Source organism: Condylura cristata, unplaced genomic scaffold (genome assembly GCF_000260355.1).
Source record: "Condylura cristata isolate star-nosed mole 26May11 unplaced genomic scaffold, ConCri1.0 scaffold00044, whole genome shotgun sequence".
NCBI lineage: Eukaryota > Metazoa > Chordata > Mammalia > Eulipotyphla > Talpidae > Condylura > Condylura cristata.
The window spans coordinates 2,943,209-2,963,659 of NW_004567145.1; the positions used below are offsets into that span (position 1 = coordinate 2,943,209).

General features: G+C 36.5%; 1 protein-coding gene across 5 annotated transcripts in view; it reads right to left on the reverse strand.

Annotated features, from left to right (window-relative positions):
• Window positions 1-9,195, reverse strand: part of VSTM2A (V-set and transmembrane domain containing 2A) — a 35,369-nt gene extending 26,174 nt beyond the window's left edge. For all 5 annotated transcript variants that reach the window (XM_012733964.1, XM_012733963.1, XM_012733960.1 and 2 more), the window contains exons 1-4: window positions 8,896-9,195; window positions 6,938-7,104; window positions 5,562-5,612; window positions 1,246-1,582 (exon numbers count right to left, since the gene is read on the reverse strand). In XM_012733964.1, the coding sequence (XP_012589418.1) occupies window positions 1,246-1,582; window positions 5,562-5,612; window positions 6,938-7,104; window positions 8,896-8,974 (634 nt within the window). In that variant the 5' untranslated portion in view covers window positions 8,975-9,195. The remainder of the gene's footprint in view (window positions 1-1,245; window positions 1,583-5,561; window positions 5,613-6,937; window positions 7,105-8,895) is intronic.
• Between the last annotated feature and the right edge of the window lie 11,256 nt (window positions 9,196-20,451).

Consider the following 20,451-nt stretch of genomic DNA (forward strand, 5'->3'; position numbering starts at 1 on the left):
AACTCGGGGAAAAAAAGAGATGATAAGGAGGTAAATAAGACAAAACTACACAAATTGACTTCTGAGCAGCTAAGCCTTTTGTTCATCAGACTGCCATAAATGACCAAGACCAAGGCATGCAAAGGTAATACTCAAACTGCATTGAAACACAGTATAAACTCTCAGAGATGCTAAGTCAAGCTCCCTACAAAACATATGCATTAGCTTGTAACATATATTGAGGCAGTTATATAAATATAGGTGGGCATTCATTAATTTAAGAGTTGCTCATAAGCAATGATTTAAATATTTAAATCATTGATTTAAATGATTTATATATATGTACATATATGTACATATACACATACACACATAGGTAGTTCAAATTCAATATTAGCAATATGATTTTCTATACTGTATATTTTCTATTATAATACTATAGTAGTATTAATATTTCATCAATGCTAAAAATAAAAGCTTACAAAATGATAAACTAAATAGTATTTTGATTTCTACAGTCCATGAAGAAAAGCATTTGAGGAAGATTCAGCAATAACAAAGGGTCATGTAGGGTACTGTGCATTCCAAGAAGTCTTTATCCCACATCAAGGTTAAAATATCAGTGTATTTCCATTGGCTGAATGATTTCATAAATTAATGCTATTCAGAACAGCTTTAACTTGCACAGCTGACTTAGGAAATGTGTGACTAAGCTTCTAAATTGGCATGGAAGGCACATTTACAGGAGTTGCCTTATCACTGCACCACTTAATGCCTTTCACTTCCTCTTATTATCATCATCACTTCATCACAGGCAGTTTCTCCTTCACAATCAAAAGCCCTTGGGGAATAGTTCTGCTTAAAGCTATGGGTCACTGAGAATGTGATGTGTCTTTCATTTACATTTTGATTAAGTGAAAGTCTCTTAATTTGGGCCATTATCGATACATAAATCTGTGAAGAAAATGAACGTGCATTTATAATGCAAACAACATGACATGATTTATTGCTTTTATAAAGTGTAAATACAGGGAGAACAAAAGTCCAGCTCTGAGGTCCCTTGGACACACTGTCAGTGACTAATGGAACCACTTGCATCCTCAGTGAAGGCCAGCCTGGAGCTTCCCTCACCATTGCATCATTACTTCAACTGAACTAGGCTCCAACTTAAAAGGCATCATACACAAGTCTGTCTATTATACTTTACCGATCTTCTGGTGGAAGATTTGTGAGTGGAAAATGAAAGCTCAAAATGGGTTTCCATACCTGATTGTGGACTTTGTTTGGGGAATTTGGCTACCGCATGAGGACTGGAGGTGGAGTGAATTCGCTGGTTGGCAGAGCTGTGCATGCTGCTGGGAGCTACTGCAGAGATATTCTTCCTGGGCTTCATGTCTTGCAGCCACATGGGTGAGGCTTCAAAGGCCTGCATCCTTCGAGCATGACTGTTGGCATTGACTTTCAAGTAGGCCTGGGCTTTGTGTTCCTGGAGCTCTCCATAGTTAGCATCTGTCACCCTGCACTCATATAAACCTTCATCCTTTTTCCTTACTTTGGAAATCTGAAGCTTGTGAGAGATGTCATTGCCTTGGACTTTTACTGTCTGAAAAAGTGCAGGTAAAAAGAAAAAAAATAAAATGCTACATCAAATGATTTCATTTTTATGCTTTGCCCAGAGATTGCTAATGTTGGAAATTAAAGGGTCTTTCTGGCCATAGACATAGAGCTTTTTATTTTCTCAGCAGTCAAATCTGAAGGTCTTATTTATCCTAATCTACTAACAACTGGCTTCACAAATTCATGGAATAATTAGTTAAATCCAGCCAATGCCAAATTCCATTAGCTATGTGGTCACTATTTCCCAGGTTTCAGTAGCAGCTTGGCCATTTTCTAATCATGGATTGATTGTTAATTCTCAGCTCAATTAGGCATGAACCTACTTAAGGCAAGCAAGTCTGCATACTTCTTTTCTTTTCTGCAGGCTATAACTCTGAAAGATCACAGAAATATTTTGTTTATCATTGTGGTCAGTATTGAATTTAAGTGAAAATGTGATATTATCTTCATATTATCTTCACACTGAGATGGCTGCTAAAGGTACAAAATAGACTTGGTTATTAAAGGAAATTCTTCTTAAATATTCCTTGATGTCTAACTTACAAGCATGGGGTAGCAAGGATCAAGGTGCAGAATAATATCATCTGAAATCCTATTGTTCATTAAATACATAAACCTTGCCATTACAGAGTCTAATTATAGTGAGTGGACCTTGAGATGCCATCAGTTATATATTTGAATGATTTTCAAAAACTGAAATTAACTCTTTTATCTTTCAATAATTTATGCTAGATTGATACTAAGATTATATTTATATGTTTAGATATAATTATGAGTATTTGTAATAAAATTCTACATAATATACAATATTCTATATATCCATAAGTATCTTTATTAGAATAGTTTAATTTAATATATTTTGCATATTATCAGTGACTAAAAGAATAATAGATTTCATAAAATGATCATGTTTTAAAGTCTTGGCTGTTTTGAAAGAGGAGAGAAAAGCAAAGAAAGCACAAAGTTATACTGCCATTGGCCATTGGACTTTGAAATGACCATAAATAATTAAGAAATTTTAGGAAGTGTGCATCTATTTTTTTAAATTTATTTACATTCTTACTAATAAAACATCATTTGTTCGACATCCTTGTAAATATTTTGACGATGTAAGACTCCTCCCCCTAGGTGTGTGGTCACTGTCGCTTTCCCATAAGTGGAGAGCCACGGTCTTGTTCATCTTTTTTTTTTTTTTTTAACATGTAAAGCTGTTTATACAAAAAGTGTCACATTTGAGCATATTTATATGCATACAAAGTTATACATAAGTTTACTAATATTACAAGCATAATGGATTTTAGTAGATTAAAATATATTATACTATTTCCTGAAAAACGTTTGAGGTTTTCAGAGTACTTATATTTTCATGATCCCATTTTACAGTAGCATAAACTGAAGCTTAGAGGTTTGGGTGATTGATTCTTAATAGTGCTCTTTGGAATCATCTAGCATATTCTTAGAAAATGCTTTCAGTTGGATTAATGAAGAACCAGTAACTCTGCATCTATAGTGCCAAAGCTCGTATCAGTTTATTTCTTTTTCCTAAGGTATGTTGGTATCTATTTTTAATATTTATAGAGATAACATTTATTTAAATAGTGTATATGACTTAGAGGGCTAAGAGCACAACTTTATTTGTATCAGTATCTTATCAAATCTCTATCAGGAATTGTAAGTTAAAAACTGCTGACACATGACATATGATCAAAATCACACAGTTGGTAGATGAGGGCGAAATGCTTTCTACTTCAGTTTGTATTTAAAAAAATTTCTTATGCACTAGATTCTGTGAACTATTAATGCCATGAACTATGAGCAACAGTGAGATTATGTATCTGCTTGTATGCTAACCAAGGTTAGGTTGTGTGGGGCCACTTTTGTGACTGGCCTTTGTAGGATATGGACTTTATTGAAGCAAATAGGTAAACATTAAAGTCAAATAATTTAGCCTTTTATATGTGTATAGAAATATATCACCAAAATGTTATGAACAATTGATCTTACCAATCATTTTTCTAGCAGTATGGTTTCTATTATACAATAATTTAATTGAAACATTCTGAAATGATTAGCTACTTCATGTATATAAATTAGCACTTCTTTACTTACATCTTATTTTTGTTTGATTTTTTTCTTCCAGTGGAGATTATATATTTAGACCATCTTTTATTCTATTAGTAAAATATATATATATTTTTACTTTGGTAATGATGTAACACAAATTTATATCACATTTTGCTATTGTAAAGGCCTCATAATAAATCTCTCCTTTTTTATTTTCTAAAGATTTATTTATTTATTCATACAGAGATGCGGAGGGTGAGAGGATTCACCAGAGACAGAGTGAGGAGCAGAACAGGGAGATCGACAAAGTACACTGCTGATGGGGAGCAGCGGGCAGGTCTGCCGCGCCATGTGAATCACCTCCGGGCCAGGCGGGAATCGAACTCATGCGGAAGTGGCTTAAGCTTCTTAGTGCTATGCTTTAGCCCACTACGCCACCAGGGAGGGCCATAAATCTCTTTTTTAAAAGAAATTTAAACATAAATAATGTAACATTAATAAAAGCAATGTAGGACATTGTTTTAAATTCCATATGTATACATATAGATTTACATTTTTTTATTATGAAACTATTTAATTTCTAGTAATGAAAAAATAAACAACTGTTAAAGTGTAAAGGAAACCATCCTGAATGCCTCTGGATTCTTCAAACAAGCACCAGGGTGGGATAACAGAAGAAGTCATAGAAGTTTAGTAGTAACAGGTATAGCTCTCATATACTTGGAGAAGAGACAACGTGACTGAGTAGTTTGCTCATGAAGACAGGGAGGCTTGTAGAAGAAAGACGTGGGAGGGGGAAACATTCCCTCCGTTTTCTTTTTTCATTGAAAAGTGATATGGGCATTCAAGTTGGCTGACAGAGACCCTTACAGAGAGAAATTTAGACAGAAAAAATTAAAGCAGCCTCTTCAATGCGGCTGGGGATTGTTAGAGTGCTGGTGGTGGAGCAGGGTATAAAAGTGTACATTTGAAGAGGTTTAAAACTGTAACCTTTGGTGCAGGTATAAAGTTGTGAACCTATTTTACATCATCCAATAAACATAATTTTTTGGGGAAAAAGAGTCTCCATTCAACCTCTAGAACCACTCTTTGAAATAAGTATTTTGTCATAAAAAAAAAAAAACATATTTTTGGGATGGAGGATTTTGCTCCCCTATCCTATCTATCAACAAGCTAAACATTCCTATTAATATAAAATGATTGTGGTTTCTTTTAAGTTATGGTTAAAAAATAAGATTTTCACAATTTTTCTAGTTTCATAAACAGTTGTTAAATATGCTATTCAATAGGTTAGAAATAAATTTTTATATTTTCAAGAAGTCAGTCTCCTTCAATTTTATATTATATATTAGCCTTTAGCTTTATGTTTATATTTATATCTATATCTATATAAACACTGGCATAAGACATACATTGTATGCATTATATTGAAACTTTGTGTTATTTTCATTCCAATTTCAATATATTGTTGGTTTGTTTAATTTTTTTCTGTGCAGGAAGATTCTTGCATGTTAATGTTTTATATACAATTAAAAGATGTAATTTCTGTAACTTCAAATGTACATCTAACACTGCAGTCCTTTATACATACAAATATCTAAATTTAAAAATTGCAAGAAAAATGCCACACCCCTCTTTGAGTGGAAGAATGCTGCTCAAATAATTGTTTAACTATTACATGATCACAATAAATAATTTCAGTGTACCAGCTCTAAATCAGCTTTAAATTTTATGTGTCCCATAAGGTAAGACAAATGCAGTCCTTGTGTTTGTAAAATGGCTCTTACCAGGAAAAGCAAATTAAAATATTTTATAAATCTAAAATTAATGGACCGTTCTTCACCTATGTCCAGCCTGGCATTGTCAGGCGTCACCAGTGTGGCTATGGCAGGGATACTCACACTGATCTTAGTCCCCTCGCTGTCTGGGTCGCGGTCTGGCACCAGCTCCACCTGCAGGACAAGGAGACACACGCTGGGCAGAGGCTAGAGTGCCACACTGAGCCAGCCTGCCACATGTCCCCAGACTCTGCACGGTTCACTCAGTTGACTTAGTAGACACAGAGGGTGGGGTTGTGGGCAGGTGGGGGATAAGGCCCCAGTGGGTAGGGGTTTTAAGCCTAGAGGAGGACCACCACTTCCCCTAGTGCCTGCCATCAAGCCAAGCAGAGGGGGTAAGGTAGGTTTATCCAAAGCTCAGGATGCTGCGTGTGGGGTTCTGGATGGGGCTCAATGGAGCTTGGATGCTCAGAGAAAGTAGAGGCTGAAGGAAGTTTTGCGGTTTAGGTAAGGTGCGACCAAGCAGGGTGGGTGCTGTAGACACTTAGAGTGCTTGCATGGTTCAGGGCATTGCTGCCAGAGTGAAGTTTCAGTCAAGATTGGGAGCCCGGTTCTGCCAAGAGGGCTTCCCAGCAGTGCATAGTGCTGAGTCTTTTTGCCCTATATTTCTGCTACAGATTTTCCTTTTCTCAATAGGATAAATTTCCCAATTTTGCTGAACTTCTCCCAGTCTTTTTCTTGACATCCCCTCCCTTCTCTCTCTTCCTTTTCTCCTTACCTTCTTTCTCTGCCTCTTCACTCCTCCTTCTTCTCTCCTTTGTAGCACTCTCAGCTTTACTCCCTTCTCCACCCACTACTGTCCATTTTCTAGTCTCCCCTGCAGTCTCTTCCTTCACTCCCTGTTCCCTTTATCCTTCTCACTTTACCCCACCCAGCCTACCTCCCCATTTCCCTCACTCTTTTCTTCCCTTTCACTTCTTTCCTCCTCTCCTCCATCTTCCTTTCATTCTCCTGTTCCCTCCCTCCTCTCTTCAACTGTCTCCCCTTTCCTGGCATGCTTTCCTCCTACCCTGTCATCCTTCTCTTTGAGCCCACCCCAACCCCTACCCCAACACAGCAATCTCTTCTGTGCTGAATATAAACATGAACATAAACAGCTATGGAGGGTAAGTAGCAGGTATAGGGGTATTGAAAGAATTATTTTCTCTCACTTTACCTTTCCTAATGTATCATTGCAGGAGCACCATCAAGGATTACTTGATAGAAACCAGGATGAAATGGATAAAACATCCCCAGCTTTCACCAGGTAATGACTCCCTCCAGAGTTTAACCTAGTGTCACCACAACTGCAGAAGCCAGTTCACTCCCTAGCATCCCTGGACAATCCACTGGCCAAAAGATCCCCAAGGGGACATTAGCAGATTTGGGGGCTCCCACATTGGAGGGCTAGGGATAGATCCCACAGATCCAGGATATTGCTGGCCACAAATATCAGCTACCTTTGAGCCAGCCACCTCAGGCCCAGGCTCCAGGTCATCTGCTCCTCTCAGAAACCACCACTGGATTTCCAAATACACCGAGGATGAGCCACTCTGGAAAGCACAGGACATCTCCACATTCTGCCCTTCAGTTGCAGATACATTCCGTGGAAACTCAGTAAATTTTGCTGCAAAACAGAAATACATCCACTTGGAATATCCACATCACTCTTGTCAGCATCACTCCTTGAAAATCTTGCTACATTTTTCTTGGATGTAAGGAATCAAGGACAAAAAACTCTTCAACTTTACCTGGCTCCCCAACTCCCTTGCTTGCCTTATTTTTGTGTAATGTTTACATCACTTTGTTGTTGATAAATCCAAGTAATGGAGACACTAATAAGCTTGCCTGACGATAACTCTCCTGCTAGCCAAGCTTCCCACAGTTAGATACAAACACCTTTTCAGATTGCCGTATTGCCCAAAACTTGAGGGATTCAGTGATGTAAAATTTAGGCAAAGCTGTAGAATTGACATATTGAAAAAAACCCTTTTCTTCAAGCTACTAAATAATCTATGACAAACTGTTTCAGGTAAAAGAGAATGGATCATGATTACTTGTTAAATTCCTGATTACATCAAAATTATTATTAGCAATTGTGATTTGAAAACTAAGGCAGTAACCCAAGTTGCATACTTTTCAAGCTGTGAATATTTCTCTCTCCAAATTAACCATTGTTCCCATCAAACCATTACGTTGCAAATTGTCATACAGCAATTGGACTTAAGAATCACACACCTGGGCTTAGTTCAGATAAAGAATATTTTGAAGTCACCAGAGAGATGTTTTTTCAGTTTTTTCATTACAAATCTTGACAGTGTTAGTTTGCAGGTTTCATTGAATCATGGTGAAACTCAAAAAAATAAGATGTTTGTATGTATGGCTTTCTGCCATAGGCATCTCTTTAACATGGAATGCTTTGGACAGCTGTCCTCATCTTGACTAAGGAGCACTTCTTCGTAAATAAGTAAATGATGATTCACTGAAGTCTTAGAGAGATTAGTGGCTGGTGGAAGTTCACAGCTACAAAGCACACATGTGGAGAGGAAGACCAAATGAAGGGGGCTTGCAAGGCTGATTTAAGGGGGATGCAACCAGCCTGCCCCGGTCCACATCACCACACACAGACACCTTTTGAAGAGAAATACCATCAGTGTCTCTTTTCAACATCTTATGAAATACCAAATGGTCTCTATTGAAATGGACCTGCATTTACATTTCAAGAAAATGGTAGCTGTTAAGACTTTCGAAAAGGACTTTTCCTGCTGGAAGTGGGAGGAGGCATTTCTTGCAGAAATGATGCAGTTCGGCAGCAGCGATGTGATCTGTTCATGGTGCTGAAATGATTGCTGCAGACTGCGAAGTCCGGGACAACTGGGTTAGGCAGGCTGCTGCTGTTTGTATGCATGTCCTGTCTGTTTATGGGTCTCAGAGGAGTCTGTCCTTTGATAAATACACAATGCAAATGAAGTCACAAGGACCAAAAAGGAAATTCTAAACTCATTTTGTCTACACGGAGAAGACTGGCAATGGAAAGACCCCATCCTCAGCTCTTGTTTGTTTTGTGACGATTATGTATGCATGAGTGGTTACCCTGTGCACACACACAGAAGGGGAGCGTGCGAGTACACACACACACACACACGCACGCACGCACACACTCGCACAAGCACACACTGTGTTTGTGTTCACCGAAGAACCTATATCATTGTCAGGCACCAACTAAATTTGCTCTCAAATTTAGCTGGCCTGCTGTTCAATAAACTTTGAAGAAAATGCCAAACAGAACACTATTTGTACAACCTAAACCCACTGCTACTTCCTAAGAACCTCACGACATCTGTCTGGCCCTTCTTTGTAGAGAACACACATACACACTCCACAAGCAAATGTATATTTGGCAACCAGCAAGACTTACCTTGAGAAGAAAGCCCTTGCTGTACATACAAAATCGAAAAGAAAACAAATCCAACATACGCCAAAAAGATCCCCATCATTCCAGAAGAGTGAGGAGGGGGATCATTAGTGTAGTCAAGAGGCAAAAAACCTAAATAAAGAGATGCACATCTATCTATTTGAGGCAGACTCAGAACCCAGGGCGCGTCGCTCCACTCATCCAGCTGCAGCTCGGCTCGGACAAGCTAGGGGCAGAAGGGGGTGGGGTGGGTGCGATCGCGGAGGGTGAACAGCTGCTCGGAGTCGGCTAGTGGAGTCCAGACCCGGCTGCGGCGAGGGGAGTGTCTCCGCGGCCGCGCTCGCGGTACCTGCAGCTGGTCCACGTCAGCCGCTCCGCTGCGTGCTCGCCTCCCCCATGCCAAGTCGGCCTCGCGTGGGGATGGGGGTAGCAATGGGGTGGGCTAGGGGCCTAGGAGCTCAGCCAGCTCTCGGCTGCAACTTTGTTCCGACCGCGGCGAGGGTGCTTTAACCCTGTGAGCACCAGGGTACGGGACTGGGCGACTGCGTCCTCCCTCCAGAAAGATGGAACATTTATTCCTCCCCCACACCCCCCAACCCTTTTGCTTTTTCCCCTCATCGACTGAATCTCTCTCCTTCATCCTTGGGATCGCTCTGCTGTTGAGAGGACCGTACAGTTCCAGGATGGCGCTGTCCTCCGAACTCGGGGATGGAGATTGGAGGAGGAAGTTGGGGCCTGGATGGAGAAGGGATGGGGGATGGGGCAAGAGAGATTGCTTTTGGGCGATGAAAACAGCCATTTGAAGGAAATGTCGCTTAACCAGTTATTAACTGCTCTAACTAGAATGATCACAGGCTATTATTTCACACGAATTTATTGCTGAGCAGCCTCCAGTAGGAGAGAAGCAGCTCATGAAGGCGACACACCGCTTGAGCTGGCAAACAGAAAAGACAAAAGTACAAAAAGTCACGTATTGAGAGAATTTTCCAGAAGAAAAGCACAGCATACTGGGTTTACTTTTACTTATTTTTAAGATTCATATACTTTTGGAGTGGGGGGGAGGGGTTTCAAATACTGTTAAGGGTTACATTTCATGGGGGTTTGTTTTATTTGCCTTTGTTATGCATAACACATTGGTTATTTTATATTCTCTAAGATTATGTGTATAAGAAATAATGTTTTATGAACTAGGGCCCAGTGAATTTTTGAATTGGGGACAAATCTAGTTATCTGCTTTGCAGAAGATTTGTGGTATGTATTCTATTTCTTACTAAAAATCTACAAACAGTATATATCACATAAAGACTGTTCTTATAAAACCCAACCTTTGGTCAATAAATTAAATCTTTTTGACAAAATTAAATCAGTAACCATCTGCGTAGAGAACCGGCTATTTTATTCTCATTATTAGTTCTGTGCAATGACACCACAAATCTTCAAAATTATTTGGAAATATGACTCAGTCTTAACAGTGTTGTCAGGAAACCAAATGCAGTATATGTATTTTCATTTTACTGATACAAATTTATAGTTGGATAATTCCTTTACTGCACTGACCAGAAAGAAATAACCTTAACATAGTTGTTAGGTTTTTAAATCACTTATACTTCTGCTGAATGCAGCTGTGTCTTAAAAAGAGTACAACAAACAAACAAAAAAATAATACAACAGATTCACAATAATATTCCTCACTTTCTGAAGGTATTCCTATTTTTGACTCTAAGTAGACACAGAATATAAGATTAAAAGAACATCACGAAGGATATTTTATATCTGTTCAAGTCTAGAACAACAAGACAACATCTTTCATGTATTAAGTAAAAGATTCTGAAATATGGCATTTCAAGATAATAAGTGTCTTTATGCCCAAATATTCCCTCATTAGAATATATTCAGAATACAGAAATAACTGTAAGCTAATACACCTACCCCTACTCAACATTATTTGGGGGAAAACAAAACTTAACTTTGGAGGTGTTAGAACCTCAGAGGTTGCCATCTGCAGTTTTAAATTGTGTGTCTAGCAGTTTATATTCAATATATTAAATAGTTATAACACAAATTCAGATATTTGAGCATTTAACATAAACATGAAATGAATATGTCATCAACATGACCTGATTTCTAGATTAACTGCTGTAGAACATTTCCCAACATAAGGAAGAGAGCATCATTTTAAAGAAGGGAATCCTTCCTTGTTGGATGAATTTAACAAAGCACTTCAATTATTTTTATGTGAAAATTGACACCATTGTAACTACATATGTACATCAATACAGAAGTAAATAACTTTAAAATTGTGAATTTAGAAAGTGTGAGGAAAACTTGTGTAAAGCACATAACCATCAGAGTAAATAGTTACAAGTATTTAAGCAACAAAAGAAAGGGAAGGGAAGGGAAGGAGCATGGCAGAAGGGAACCTGAAGGAAAGGGAGGGAGGAATGGAGAAGAAAATAGTAAAACAAAACTAAAAAGGAAGATAAGCCGCCAAAGAACTATGTTCTTTTTCTTAGAAAAGTGCCTGATAGATATGTTATTTTCAGTTTTGCTTGAATAGACTAAAATATTTATATCGCATATCTAATATATCCTGTAAAGTGTAGTAGATAGAGTTGGTAAACATATTTGCACAATCACCTTTAGAATTTGTGTTATATTAAAGAGAAAATATTTCTATATTAACAGACATAATAAAAACATTTAATTAAAAGTAAATATATCCAGAGCATCACAGAGTCCTGAGACAAAGTTCCATTATTTTAAATGAGTCTTGTAAGACACTGTCTAAGTCTTACAAGAGATTTTTTTTTTTCTTTTTGTCCTACAAGATTAGAGGGCATTCACTGATCAGGGAAGACAACATGTCTGCATCCAAATATAGGAGAGAATTTTCTGCACATTTCTCCCTTCCCAAAATGACTACTAGTCTCTCTCCTATAACAAGGAATGTAAACATCTTTTAAAGACATACCTATTTATGAACCATTGTTTGAAAAATGAAACCTCATGATCTCATTTTTTTATTGTTTTTTGGTCCTCTGAGTCACATTTTGGTCATTTTATTTTTTGATTTTTAAAAACGAGTCTGTGACAGTGCCCTTGTGTTGTCTGCAGGCTTTTACATAAGCTTTCAAAATCATTGCTTTATTCACGGAATACTCATGATTAGGTAATTGATTTATAAATATATTTTAAAATAAAAACATTTAAGGAAAAGTGGAAGGTCAGTTTGGATCCAGAAGCATAAACACCACTTCTTCATAGGAATCTTACTGGGCAGTTGACTGCTCAAGCATTTCCAGCATTTGCATCAAGAGGAGCATCCTAATATGCTTTGGGACACCTTTTGTTGAGAAGCTCAAAAATGCATAGGGTAGTGGGTAAAATTTTTCACCTGTAACTTCATGCTTGGATTATTTATTTTCAATTGGGGAAATGAAAAATATTACAGATTCTTTAAGTATAGAACCAAAATTAAAAAAAAATAATCCCAGGAAAACTTTGTCAACTGACTAGAATGGTAATTCAAAATAAAGCCATTCACATCAAGTTTTAATTCATTTTCCATTGAGTTATGTAAGGTAAAGTGCCTGATAGATATGTTATTTTCAGTTTTGCTTGAATAGACTAAAATATTTATATCGCATATCTGATATATCCTGTAAAGTGTAGTAGATAGAGTTGGTAAACATATTTGCACAATCACCTTTAGTGGTAGTGCTGACTTTACAGAATATTCCACATGCTACAGAATCAAGGTAATAATCATGACTGACTCATTTTTCTGTACATGTAAACATCATGTCTTCATAAAATGATTGGATTCTGGAACCATAATGGAATTCAGTAAATGATTAGTCCAAACCACTCATTCTATACCCAACAGGCCAGGGTCTGCCAGTGTCCACCATTCACTGGGATACACTAATGAATCAAGACTATTTCTTCAAAATGTTAAGATCAAACTACTCAAAATGGAGGGCAAATAATTAAATATTTAAGGCAAAAAGATTGTCCTACTTATATTTGTTATATTTTAAAAGTGACCATTAAAAACAAAATAAACTGCACATAAAGTCTTTCCTAGACCATAGTAAACAAATCATTAGAAATTATATATCAGAATAGCCTTAGTATCTATTCCACACAACTGGGTGACATACATTTTGTGTCTTATAAACAGTGCTAAGAGTAACTTGTGGTCTTTGAAAGTGATCACACATTTTAACCAGCAAGTGCCATAAATGAGATGCTATGCATCTATTTTTTTTTAAGATTTATTTATTTGTGCATACAGAACTGGGGTACAGGCAAGAGACTCAGGGGTGACAAAAGACTTCACTAGAGACAGAGTGGGGAGCAGGACAGGCAGATCGACGAAGTACACTGCTAAGGGGAGCAGAGGGCGAGTCAGGAGAGGTCTGCCACACCATGTGGTCACCTCCGGGGCAGGCTGGAATTGAACTCATGTGCAAGTGGTTTCCAGCTTCTTAGTGCAGTGCTTTAACCCGCTGTGCCACCAGGGAAGGCTGATATACATCTATTTTTTAGCTGTTATTCATATCAATCTTTCTAGACTACATTTCTCTTTCATGTTTTCCTTTCATATTTGACTAATCTGTGAATGACTTAGATTTAGCTTATATCCTGTGGAATTCAATGTAACTCTGTAACTGAAGCTCATGAAATTAGAAATCAAGTTATTCATGAGGTCATGTTATGTCTTTTTTAAACTATAAAGCTATAATATCTAGCATAGAGGGTACCTATAGAAACTGTAGAGGGAAACAATATCTAATGTAAAAGTAGATAAGAATACCTGCATAGGTACCCTATACAAAACTCATGGAAACTCACATTAATTTCCTCATCCCTTCTTTTTAGAAATTAAAATGGCCCAGTGACCAAATAAATATTGTTTCTGTTAGCTTTGGCATTAAAAAATGTTAACATCATGGGCCCTCCCTGGTCGCACAATATGTTAAAACACAGCACCATGAAGTTTGCCTCAGCAGCTTCAGCACAAGTTTGATCCCCAGCTAGGGAATTGACCCAGGTGGCACAGCAGACCTCTCCTGACCCACTGCTCCCCTCAATAGTGTACTTCATCAGTCTGCCTGCTCTGCTTCCCTCTGTGTCTCTGGTGAATCCTCTTATAACCCTGCACCTCTGTCCTGTACCCCAGTTCTATGTGTATAAATAAATAAACCTTTAAAAAAATGTTAACATCAAAATTGTGTATCCATTATCTAGGGGTGAAAAAGAAAAAATCTCTGGCTCATAACCACAAAGACAAAGTAAGCAAAGTTGAGAATGTTGTACTTGAATCTACTATTTCCGGACATTATTATTTTTTTTTCTTTAGCTGTAGTTGAAACTCAACATTTGTGATATTTATTAATTTAAAGATATCCTTTTTTTTCCATTTAGCATTCTGTGGCTTTGATTAGACATGAATAACTACCTTTTACAGCTATTTCTGTGCAACAGATAATTATCTGAGGAAAGAAAGCTAAAATATAAGAAAAGCAGTAGTTTTTGATAGTCTATAATTTCCAAGCATGTCCATGGCTCTTTGCCTATATTTACAATTTAAATAAAAGTAAATAATAACTTATGCTGTTGCAAATCTTTCAAGAAACAAAGCAACTTATAAACATTTAGCAAGACATATACATGCTTTCTAATTACTGAATTTTATACTAAGATCAAGTTTTCCCTTTATCATAATATATTATTTTACACTATGAATAACCAGGCATAACAGAAACCAAAAAAAAAAAAAAAAAAGTGGGGGGGGGAAAGACACTTAATCCAAGAACTTATCCTTCTTGGACTTATCCTCCTTAGATATAACCCAGTCTCCTTGTAAGTAACACTTCCTGTTTCATACATTGGGAGGGCATTGTCAGGTATACTGTGTATACTCAATCAGAGATAAGTACTATTTTTATTATCACTTATACCTATTTTTGAGTCTTGATCCTGAAATTTTGAAAAAGGAAAACTTAATGGACAAAGAAGTCTTTGTTCATTAAAACTTATAATGACTCCAAAGAGGAAATGCAGATGGCCAACAAACAAATGAAAAAATGTTCAACATCACTTTTAATAAGGGAGATGCAAGTTAAAACCACAGTGAAATTCCACCTTCCACCAGTGAGAATGCACATCTTAAAACAACTAGCAACAACAAAAGTTGGTGAAGATGTGGAGAAAAAGAAACTGTTCTGCACTGTGGTGGGAATGCAAAATAGTACAACTACTATGGAAAATTGTGTGGGTTTTTCTCAAACTGCTAAAAATGGAGCCTCCATATGACCCAGCAATCCCACTCCTAGGTATCTACCCAAAAGACACAAAAATATTGATTCAAAAAGATACCTGCACCCCTATGTTTATTGATACTGTATTTATAATAGGAAAGACATGTAATAAACCCAAATGCCCAAAAGTAGGTGACTGGATTAAAAAGATGTGGGGCATGGGGCATATACACAATGAAATATTATTCAGCAATCAAAAAAGATAAACTCATGCCTTTTGCAGCAACATGGATGGAATTGGAAGGGATCATACTTAGTGAAATAAGCTGGAAAGATAAAGAAAAATACTGGATGGATTCAATCATAGCAGGATCATAAAGGTGTGGAATAATAATGAACAACTATATATCAGAGATATTTTATGGGGGTGGAGTGGGAATGGGATAAAAAATGAGACAGGAGGGGAAAATACAGGACTATGGTGATGCCACACTGGTGATTTGGTGATTGGAGCCCATGGGGATTACAACTGAGATGGAAAAAGGTACAACATGATGTAAAGGTAAACTATTAAATTAAAAAAAAAAAAAGAAAGAAATTTATAGTGATTTTTAGAGGAATATTTAGGGCTTTTCCAGAGATAAGTAGTGGAAAATTATAATTGTATGAGGGGAATAAGTAAGTGATATTTGAGAGAAATACTGCAGTTAGTTCAAAACAACAAAACTAAATGAAAAAATACACTAGGACCTGGAAGCTATGTTAATGAGATTTGTATGGGAAAAGGGCCAAATAAAGAATCCAGAGTTTTAGAATGAAAGAACATAGCTGTGTTGCAGCATGGAGTTAAACTGGGGAAAATATTGTTACCAACATCCAGTATGTATAGAAGCCCCAGTTATTGCCAAGTAACCTACACTATGTATATTAATAAATGGCTATTAAGTTATTCTGTATGGTAGTAAACTTAACTGAAGTTAGTCTTACTGTATTAAGGCCTACATTAAGAATTGGTAATTCACAATACAAAGACTTTTAAGGGATCGTTATGTAAGTCCTATTTGTTTAAGTTAGAAATTCATTACCATATTGAATGATGTTGTTTCATATCACTTGTCTCAAATTAATTATTAATAGTAAAGCAGGAAGTTGCTAAGTCTGCTGCTTGGCATCTGTTGCTTGGTTTCTGCTGCAGAAAGTTCCTCAATGTGTTGCTTGCCCAAGTAGTAGCCATGGCTACCTTGAACAAATAAAGAAAGTCTATGATGGGTGGGGTAACACATTTCCTCATATAACCTATATAAAACCCTGTCATTGCTGCTCTTGGGTGCTCAGACTTTTGAGAGCTACCCCACTGAGTCTGGAGATGGTGGGACAATCAATCTCTCTCCCCACTCTCTGAGTCCTGTCTGATTTCTTTGAAAAATTTCTGTAGCAATAATACATACTCTTGCTTTCAAAACCAGCTTTGGTAGATGATAAATGGTGTGACCACTCTCATGATAGAGAAATATCAGGTTCTGACTCATGATTGAGTAACTTACAAAGGAATATTTAAGACTCCTTATATGGGGATTTATTTATAAGGTTATTTGAGGTTGGAGTAAATAAAATTTTGATCCTAAGTCAGAGTTTTCTAAATTCAGATAATAGGAGTCAGCGCACATTCTCCTTGGAGAGGCCTATGGGCCCTGTGGGAGTAGCCCCTGATGACTGGGCTGAATCACCAATTAGTCTTAGTAATTGCTAAGAAGGAGCAAAAACAGCTTTAGATTTAAGGAATCATGAGTACAGGAAATTACACTTTAGGAAAATGTTTCTCAATTTTAGAAGGAGAAAATAAAAAGATAAAGGAGCTCTTTAGACTCCCCTGGACATTTTTCTGTATTTGGAATTTTTTTTACTGATAGTGAAAGTTATGTTCAACAGTCTACTTTTAGAGTAGACACATGTGGGGGGGGGCAGGGAAATATATTGAAGTAGTGACCTTCAGGAGTGGGATAGAACAGGGGAGAAAGAAAGAAATACAAAATTTTGTTTTAATAATTTAATAATATTTAGAAAATTCTATTTCTTTATAAAGGTAACATAAGCTTACAACACTTAATATGACTTAAAGAAATAGATTCTCATCTCCTTAGATACATGTTCCTCCCCTGCCCCCATAAATATAAGATTGAAAAGAAAACCTCAAATGACATTCATTTTCCTTCTATCTCTTAGCAAGAATACTACACTGGATGAGAATTGCTGTACTCAGCATGCCATAGCCATTCATTTCCCCGGAAAATAATGCCAGACTCTTCTCCTCAGGAAGCCTCCTTCTGGTGCTCTCCTTACAATTTCCATTGGTTCTTTTCATTGTGTTTTACAGTTCTTCTAAAATTAACAAAATTTTTACATCTTTATCTTCTTCAACTTCTTTTCCTGAATACAGTCAGTTTTTAATAAGTCTGGTTGCCTACAATTTTTTGTGTCATCTCAAGACTTTCCTCATTCATGGGGATCATTGTAAGTCTCACTTTTCATATAATGAAGATCAGAACTTCCCAACCATGTTTTTCAACTTTGAATTTAACTTTATGCTTTGGCTGCATGTGTTATTCAATTTAGAATATCTCTCTTCTCATTTAGAGATGTTCTAATTTATTTGTTAAGGATTCTACACTTTATCCCTTGATTAACCTGTAACCCATTTTTATCCTGTAGTTACTTCATCTTTCACTTGGATGATGTTTTCAAAATACTGATGTCTCCTATTTGTAGTAGTATATATAATATTACAGAAAATAAAAATTGTTCACCTTAACTCAAATACACATTTCCATAGTTTTGTTGATTTTGCTATTTTCTAGAACTGCTGCATCTTGAAAATAATAAATTTTGGCACTCTATTACTTATTCAAACTTTATTCTTTCAGTTATTTTACTCTTCTCTTTTTTGATCATTTGTTCCAGAGGATACATTGTAGTCTCTCTTTTAAAATTTTAACATCGATTATATCATTTTGGTCTTGCTTTCACTTCCCTCTCAACTTTAGATGCATTGTAATATAATTTTGCCAGTTTTGGTTTCACTTGTTATATCAATAAGCTGATATAATGATTATGAAAATTCTTGAGATTATTTAACTTCATATTCTTTCAGAAATAAGTAAAATAATCTAAGGTTAGTCCATTAATTCACCAGATACACTATACCATTTGTGATCTAATTTTCATAGCTTTCAAACTAGAACATGGTGTCATTCTAAGTCCCCAAGAATTGGTATGGCAGGAGACACCCTCAAAGGAAGCCAGAGGCTCCTACAATTAAGGGGTTTGATTATTTATAGTCTGGAGAATAAGTAATTGAAATCTGAGAGAAAAATAGAGAGAACAAGTAATTGATATCTGAGAAAAAAAACTAAATTTATTTAAAATTATAAGATTAAATAACAACATATATTAGTACCTTGGAATTATATGTCAGGAGAAGAGTCTGGGAAGAGACACTACAAGATTTTACATTTGATTAGCCATGTTCTATCTGGCATGAGTTATATCAAGAAAAGACTTCAGTATGATTTACACATATACAGAGATCACATTTGTGACTTCATTTGCACCTGGAACTTAGTGTGATTAATGGTATTAATTTTGTTTGTTTGTTTTTGGTAAAAACGTAAGTCATATTTCTGTTCATCACACATGAAACTTTATTTTTTTTTCTAAAGTATTGATCAACACTTTGAGAAAAGAGTCATCTATTTAACTTTTAGGACCATATTGATCAACCTGGGCACAAAGACCATGTTGGCATGACAGAGCATCCCTATAGCTTATTGTGCTTTGTGTTTAAATGCTGCCACTAAGCAACTGTTACCATAAAAAATAAAAAGCTCAGGGTGATTGGTGATCATGCCTGACAAAAGATTGACCCATAGACCTATTTCATGGAAGCTGTTGACTTCTACATGTGTCAGTGTTTTACTGATTGTCTTGTTAGTGGTAGGGGAAGGTAACTATGTACAATATTCCTTTGTTCCCAAAGTGCAGATCATTTTGACCTCATTAAATACAGGTTATCTTTATTTTTATTTATTATATCTTTCTTTATTGTATCAATCTACCTATTTAAATATATATTTATCATCTATTAATTATTACAAAGCATTTATAAGCATTTCTAAATTTAGAAAACCTAAATTAAACTTGACCAGCTTGCTTATTCCTCTGTGCTTCAGTTTCCTTCTCTCAGATATTGGCACAGTAGAATTTAACCTTTATTTTGTTTCAAAAACCACTTTTTAATACTTTTTCCCCTTTATTCATTTCCTCCCCTGCTCCCTTTTAACCTCAGCGCTCTCAGGATGTTTGTTCAGGAGCTTCTGAAAATTCATTGTCAAATTGTTACATAATTTTCTAGTATGTGTTTCAGTTCTGACTTGTTTTGCTTCATATGTGTGTGTGTGTGTGTGTGTGTGTGTGTGTGTGTGTGTGTGTATATATATATATATATATATATATATATATATATATACCCTATGTTTATATTGATTCCCTATGTTTTGTTGAAAAGGGCTGGGTTTCATCTATTTCACCCTATGTAATAGCATGTACATACCATTCTTTTTGATCCATTCATCTGTTGTAAGAAATTTAGGCTACTCCCTTATCCCAGCTATTATAAATAATGTTGCTGTAAATATGGTAGAACATGTAGATTTTTTGTTGATGGTTTTGTTGATGCTGTTATGGATATATGTACAAGAGTGGGAGTTTCAGGTCATACAGTATTTCTGTTTAAAATTTTAAGTCAATCCAGATTGCTGTCCATAATGGTTTACTTCACCAGTTCACATTCCCACCAACAGTGCACTCTTTTACTGCTTATATTTATATATCCTCCAGAATTTGTTGTTGGATTCTATTCAATATACATTATTCTTCTAATACTATCCCTTATGCTTTCCCCTCCCTGTTTTATTCCTTCGTCCCCCTCCCCTGAAGAATGCCTCTGATTTATAGTTGTCTGCTTATTTTTGTTTTGACTTGTTATTTTTGTTAAAGATGTATTTATTTATGCATACAGAACTGGGGTACAGGTCAGAGGTGCAGGGCTGGTAGGAAGATTCACCAGAGACAGAGGGGGAGCAGAACAGGCTGACTGACAAAGTACACTGCTGAGGGGAACAGCGGGTGGGTCAAGAGAAGTCTGCTGCACCACGTGGGTCACCTCCCAGTCAGGGATTGAACTCATGCTGAAATGGCTTTAGCTTCTTAGTGCTGTGCTTTAACTTGCTGTGCTACC